At 35.9% G+C, this 7,459-nt stretch overlaps 1 protein-coding gene across 1 annotated transcript; it reads left to right on the forward strand.

The window, feature by feature from the left end:
* Positions 1-1,797: 1,797 nt before the first annotated feature.
* On the forward strand, positions 1,798-2,733 carry LOC113255938 (olfactory receptor 6C2-like). The gene has a single exon (XM_026499642.3). It carries the CDS (start codon positions 1,798-1,800, stop codon positions 2,731-2,733), a length of 936 nt encoding a protein of 311 aa, XP_026355427.2.
* The last annotated feature ends 4,726 nt before the right edge of the window (positions 2,734-7,459 follow it).

Consider the following 7,459-nt stretch of genomic DNA (forward strand, 5'->3'; position numbering starts at 1 on the left):
CGGAGTGTGGAAGGACCGAGAGAGAGAGAGAGAGAGATGCGGGGGTAGTTTTGGAGCCCGGGAAGGAAAGACGGAGTGTGGAAGGACCGAGAGAGAGAGAGAGAGAGAGAGAGAGAGAGAGAGATGCGGGGGTAGTTTTGGAGCCCGGGAAGGAAAGACGGAGTGTGGAAGGACCGAGAGAGAGAGAGATGCGGGGGTAGTTTGCAGCCCGGGAAGGAAAGACGGAGTGTGGAAGGACCGAGAGAGAGAGAGAGAGAGAGAGAGAGAGAGAGAGATGCGGGGGTAGGTTTGGAGCCCGGGAAGGAAAGACGGAGTGTGGAAGGACCGAGAGAGAGATGCGGGGGTAGTTTGGAGACCGGGAAGGAAAGACGGAGTGTGGAAGGACAGACAGAGAGAGATGCGGGGGTAGGTTTGGAGCCCGGGAAGGAAAGACGGAGTGTGGAAGGACCGAGAGAGAGAGAGATGCGGGGGAGGGGGGATTTTTTTTTTCAGATAGATTATCAGTGTAAACTGCTTACAACAAGACCTATCACATGGTAAATTCTCAGTAAATATAATCTATTCCTCTTATTATAAGAAATGTGGAATAGAAAGAAGATATGACTTAAACAGAGCATAAATCCCACTTCCGATTTTGTGGTTTTGAGTTCATGTCTCACGAATTATCTGTAAGAGTCCAGATAATACTAGCTGACATATATGAACATGTACTATGCATCAGATTTTATTATAAATGTATTACCTCGTCTAATCATTTTAGCTGTATATGGTAGATACTCTTATTATCTCCATTTTATAGATTAAAAAACTGAAGGCCTGAGAAGTGGGGAAACTTGCCTGAGGTCATACAGACGTGAGCAGGAAAGCCAGGTATTGCATGATGGAGATCTCACTAGAGAAGGTGTGTTCTTAATCAGCATGATGCTGCCACTACAGCTTAGAGTGAGAGAGTAAAGACGGGTGTGTGGAGAGTATTTTTAGTAGTTTTAATTTGATTTTGAACTTAATAATAATGAGGTAATACAGTGCTTTCCATACTTAAGTAAACAGGCTGAAATATGTGGGTTTTTTTCCAGCTGGGTGTCTTTGGTCCCAACATTTCTTCATATGTAACAGATAAGTTGTGCATTAAAATACTCTCTGTATCATGTATCCAGTGGACACGGAGTGTAAATTACATACTACCAGAGAAACGTAAGGAGAGTCGGGATCCAACAATGTAGAAGTTGCATGATAAAACATGAAACAAAACATAAACACACGCTTGGTCATTGTGGCATGATGTGAAATACAAGTCACAGATGGGTCAGCAGCCCCTGATGGAGCCCAGATCAGCTGTGATATATTTACATTTTATCATGACCAAATCTTCAAGAAAAGACATAAAACAAATTAAGTTGAGATAATCACTTTTGAAATAAAGAAGAAATGTTAGATATAAGAAGAAATCATAATTTTGTTGAATCACACACCACAACATAGGTCATATCTAATCACATGAGAAAATCCATTCTTGCGTATAGATTAAAACTGTGAAAGAATAGAGGAAAATGAGATGGTAGAACAATTTTTTTAAATATGTTTAAAAATTACAAAACTGCTCAAAGAGTAAAATAAAATAAACAATTGAGTAGCCAGAGTATTGGCAGTATCGATCACTAATTGATAGAAGAACCTCATGTTCATATGCATGCTATCTCCGGTAGTCATTGTTCATTCCCATCTATTTGACACCACTCTATTCAAATAAATATCTCTACATTTTATGTGAAACTGAATAAAATTCAGTAGTCAGTGATGAAAAACCACACAGTAACAACCTTCATCTTACTGGGACTGACAGAGGACCCTCAACTTCAGATTCCAGTTTTTATATTTCTATTTCTCACTTACATGTTCAGTATAACTGGGAATCTAACCATCATATCCCTCACTTTAGTTGACTCTCACCTTAAAACACCAATGTACTTTTTCCTACAAAATTTTGCTTTTTTAGAAGTTTCATTTACATCTGCATGTATCCCTAGATATTTGTACAACATAGCAACAGGTGACAGGTCAATTACTTATAATATTTGTGTTATTCAAGTGTTTTTTATCGACGTCTTTGGAGTAACAGAATTTTTTCTCTTGGCTATAATGTCCTATGACCGCTATGTGGCCATCTGCAAACCACTGCATTACGTGACCATCATGAACAACAGAGTCTGCAAGAGGCTTGTCCTCTGCTGTTGGATGGCTGGCATGTCGATCATATTCCCACCACTTACTCTATTCCTAAATCTGAAATTCTGTGATTCAAATGTCATTGACTATTTTTTCTGTGATGCATCACCAATCTTGAAGATTTCATGCTCAGACACATGGCTCATAGAGCAGTTGGTTATTGTCTGTGCTGTGCTGACCTTCATTCTGACCCTCGTGTGTGTTCTTCTGTCTTACATTCACATCATCAAGACCATTCTACAATTCCCCTCTGCCCAACAAAGGAAAAGAGCCTTTTCTACTTGTTCCTCTCACATGACTGTTGTTTCCATCACCTATGGAAGTTGTATCTTCATCTATGTCAAACCTTCAGCAAAGGAATCAGTGACTATTAATAAGGGCGTGGCAGTGCTAATGTCATCCATAGCTCCCATGTTGAACCCATTCATTTACACTCTGAGAAACAAACAAGTGAGACAAGCCTTCAGTGAGTCCTTCAAAAAAATTGTATTGGTCTCAAAAAAGTAAGAGAATGCTCAAGTCCAGAAATAAAATAACAAGCTAAGCGTAAACCATTAAGCTCTAAATCTGTTTGTCCCTTTTTAATCTGATCTCTATTTAGGTTAACTTTCTCAAACATTTATTGCATCCGGAATGAATACCCTTCACCACATGAGTTCACTCCTTTAACCTCCCACCCTGCAAACAAACCCAAAATCCCAATCAGAGGACATGATAGTAATTTTCTATTAAATGTAAGCCTGATTTTACTTCTAATCTCACAAACAAAACTGAAATGCAAAAAAATGAAACAAATGACAACCAAACAAGGAAATAAACAGCTTATATTTTCTTGGACTTGTAAAAAATAATTCACTTAAAGTGCTCTTCTAATCTTCTAATCTAAATGTTGCTGAATTTAAATTGATTAATTTCAAATTTATTGAGTACCTAGTCTTGGCAGGTCAAGTTCTAAGCAAAAAAAATTGTTAAGTAGGCACCATGTGCAATGTGGAACCCAACACAAGGTTTGAACTCATGACCTCGAGATCAAGACCTGAACTGAGATCAAGAGTTGGAGGCTTAACAACTGAGCCACCCAGGCACCACTCTAGGCAGAAATTTTTAATTAGTAATATCTCTTATTGTACTTAGCTTACTAATAATCCTGTATTACTACATTTTTTAAAAAAGCACCATCAGGGGGAGGTGGGCAGGGGAAGGGGTTAAATGGGTCATGGGTATTAAGGAAGGCACTTGTGATAAGCACTGGGTGTTATACGTAAGTGATGAATCACTAAATTCTATACCTGAAACTAATATTACACTGTATGTTAACTAACTGGAATTTAAATAAAAACTTGAAAAATTAAAAAAAAAAGCACCATTGGCAAAAAGTAATAGGATATAATTGAAAAGTAAAGAAAATAAAAATAAATACATAGCCAAATAAATGTGTCTTATATGGAAGTAGAATTTGATATCTAGGATCCCGGCATTTATTTGTAAATACAGAGACACACAAACATACACACAGACACACACATTCATATAAAATGCTGAAATTTTAAAAGTAAAAGATTCATAGACAATACAAAATACATAATATTTTAAATGTGAGGAAAAGCACTTTTCTAAAAGGATATGACATTATAAGTTCGGTGTCAAAATGTTAATTGCTATTGAGGAATCAAAGAAGTTGTTAAAATTATGAAAAATATTCAATTGCTTAAATATAATATGAATATCCAAATTCAAGATGTATCTAAATTAACCAATAAATTTTTGTATATCATGACAACAGAATTTCAAAAGAAATCTAGAAAACAAACAATTTACATGGGAGTCTAAGATAATTGAAAAGGAATTCTAAATGAAAAGTTATAAAGTAATAGTTAAATTTTTTCATGAAGTAAATGGCATGTAGATTAGAAGACCACAAAATGTACATCAATTTTTCTTAAACGAGCATAAAACTACTAAGTAAATTTTCATACTGGTAAGTTTTCTCCTGGCTTTCCAGCATCCAGGCCTAATGGCCATCCTTTTGGACTCTCTCCTGGTATCTCTAGGATATGGCACTTATAGTTGCCTCCGTTAAAAAAACAAAAACAAAAACAAAACAAACAAACAAACAAAAAACCAAGGCTCTTTCCCTCATTCTTCCATTCGATTTTCTCTATTTTTCACTTAGGTGTCAATGTAAATGTCATCCACTTACAGGCTGTTTCTTCCTCTCCCACCACACAAACATACAAACTAAATCTGGAGAAATTAATGTTTATCCCACCTGCTGTTTTGACCTAAACTTCCTCTTCTTTAGTACCATTTCACTAAAATTTTGGTTATATTGTTTATCTAAAGTCTTCTAGAAAGGCAAACACTTTACTTTTTATGCATACTTTACTATATATAAAACCTAGTAAATAAATGATATTGAATACATTATCTCCAAGTACACGGAATGAAAAAGCCTCACAACTACTGAAAAAATTATTACTTATTAAAGAAAAGTGCTAATTTCTGTCAAAAAAATTCATAAAAGAATCAAGTGGGAAAATATGCTATACATTTTTAAAGAACTTTAAATCAAGATTGAACTACCCTGCTACATTTGATTTCTGTTTTAAGATATGAAAATAATTTAAAAAGTTGTCATTTACTGAGAGATCAATTTAGACCTAACTTGAATGAATTTTACTAAACATTCATGTGAAAGGCTCAACATAATCCTAGAATAGAATACAGACAGTAATTTCTCTGACAGCAGCCATTCAAGATTTATCTAGATGTATCTCCTAAGGCAAGGGAACGAAAGAAGTGTCAGGAGTAGGCATCTTTGTCTTGTTCCATTCTTTACCACTGAGGATAATAGTAACTGTAAGGCTTCACATTTATGACCTTTATTATGTGAGGTAACTTCTTTCTGTGTTGCCCGGCTGCTGGATAATTTTAATCATGAAAGGGTTTGAGTTTGTCAGATGCATTTTCTGTACCTAATGAGGTGACTGTGTGATTTGTATCCTTCACTCTGTTAATATGATGTATCACGTTATTGATTTTCATATGTTGAGCCGTTCTTGCATCCCTCGGATAAATCCCACTTGGTCATGGCATATGATCCCTTTAATGCATTGTTGAATTTGGCATGCTAGTATTTTGTCAAGGGTTTTTGCATCTATGTTAATCAGAAATATTAACCTATAGTTTTGTTTACTTGTAGTAACATATCTGACTTGGGAAAATGAATTTAGAAGTGTCCCTGTCTTCAAATTTTTGGAAGACTTTGAAAAGGACTGGCATTAATTCTTTGAATGTTTAGTAAAATTCACCAGTGAAGCCATGTTTACAATTTTCCCTCAGGTTTATTTTTGAAACATGAGTTATCTTTAAGTGTGCTGTTTGATTTCTAGATATTTGTGGGTTTCCTGGAGATCCCTATTTTGATTCACAATTTTATTCCACTTTTGTCAAAGAACACACTTTGTGAAAGTTGAGTGTTCTTGCACTTATTAAAATGTGTTTTATGGCTCAGAATATAGTTTATCTTGACAAATGTTCAGTGTACTTTTAAAAAGAATATATTCTTCTCTTATTGGGTGGACCATTCTATAGATATTGGTTAAAACTCACTGGCTCATTGTTTTTCAAGTCCTCGTTTTCCTTGTTAATCTTCTGCCTAGTTGTTCTATCCGTTAGTCACTGTTGATAGCATTGCTCAAGTCCTCCATATCCTTACTGACTTTCTGTTTATTTGTTCTGCCAATTATTGAGAGGAGTATTGAAATATCCTACTATAATGTATCTGTCCATCTCTCCTTACATTCTAGCAGTTTTTGTTTCAGGTACTTAGAGAATTGCTACCCCAGCTTTCTTTTGAGGTACATTGGCATGAAAAATGATTCTCCATACTCTCACTTTCAGTCTGGATGTATTTTTAGGTTCAAAATAAGTCTGTTGTAGACAGCATAAAGATGTGTCATGTCTTTTTATCCAATCTGCAACCCTGTGCCATATCATGGGAGCATTTAGGCTGTTCACGTTGAGAGTGACTATCGAAAGATACGATTTTAGTGCCATCGTGTTGCCTGTGAAGTCCCTGCTTCTATAGATTGTCTCTGTAAATTTCTGGTCTATATTACCCTTGGGGTCTTTCTTCTTTTGTAGAACCCTCCTTAGTATTTCTTGCACGGCCAACTTGATGGTCACATATTCTTTCAGTTTCTACTGGTCCTGGAAACTCCTTGTCTCTCCGTCCATTCTGAATGACAGCCTTGCTGGATAAAGGATCCTTGGCTGCATGTTCTTCTCATTTAGTGCCCTGAATATCTTGCCAGCCCTTTCTGGCTTGCCAGGCCTCTTGTTTCAGGTACTTTGAAACTCTGTTATTAAGAGAATAAAATCTGGGAATTTCTATGCCATTTTAATAAATTGACCTCCTTCGTCATTTTGAAATGACCTTCCTTATTTCTGATACTAAACTTTGCTCTAAAATCTAGTTGTTTAGGGGCACCTGGGTGGTACAGTCAGTTAAGTGTCCAACTCTTGGTTTTGGCTCGGGTCATGATCTCAGGGTCGTGAGATCAAGACCCATGTTGGGCCCTGCATTCAGTGGGAAGTCGGCTTGAGATTCTCTCTCTCCCTCTCCTTCTGCCCCTCACCCCTCTCTCAAATAAATAAATCAATCTTAAAAAATAGTAAAATAAAATAAAATCTAGCTGTCTAATATTACTATACCCATTTCAGATTTCTTTTGATTAGTGCTAGCATTTCCATACTTGTTTCTTTATATTTAAAATGGATTTATTGTTCACATGATGTAGTTGGGTTTTGTTTGTTTATTCAATACAATAATCTCTGACTTCTAATCAGGTATTTACACCATTTATATTGAATGCAATTTTTATATGTCATTTAAGTCTATCATCTGCTAATTATTTTCTTTTGTACCATCTGTTACTGGTTTCATTTTTTATCTCTTTTGTATGCCTACTTTTGGTTTAAGTGAATTTTTTTAATGTTTTGATTTTATCTCCTATATTAGATTCTTACTGCAGCTTAACAAATAGTACAATTCGTGACTTGAGACAAGACAAATTTATTATCTAAGCATCCTTTAAGTCAAAAATACAACATGAGTCTCACTGGGGTAGAAATCAAGGTGGCTCTAGGGGAGAATCCATTTCCTTGACTCTTCAGCCTTTAGAAACTGTCCACATTGTTTCACTAACGGACACCTTCCATCTTCAAAGTC

Source organism: Ursus arctos, unplaced genomic scaffold, assembly GCF_023065955.2.
Source record: "Ursus arctos isolate Adak ecotype North America unplaced genomic scaffold, UrsArc2.0 scaffold_21, whole genome shotgun sequence".
Lineage (NCBI taxonomy): Eukaryota > Metazoa > Chordata > Mammalia > Carnivora > Ursidae > Ursus > Ursus arctos.

Bases quoted from the DNA above. Each gene is read 5' to 3' on its own strand.
- LOC113255938 (XM_026499642.3), top strand. From the start codon at position 1,798: ATGAAAAACCACACAGTAACAACCTTCATCTTACTGGGACTGACAGAG.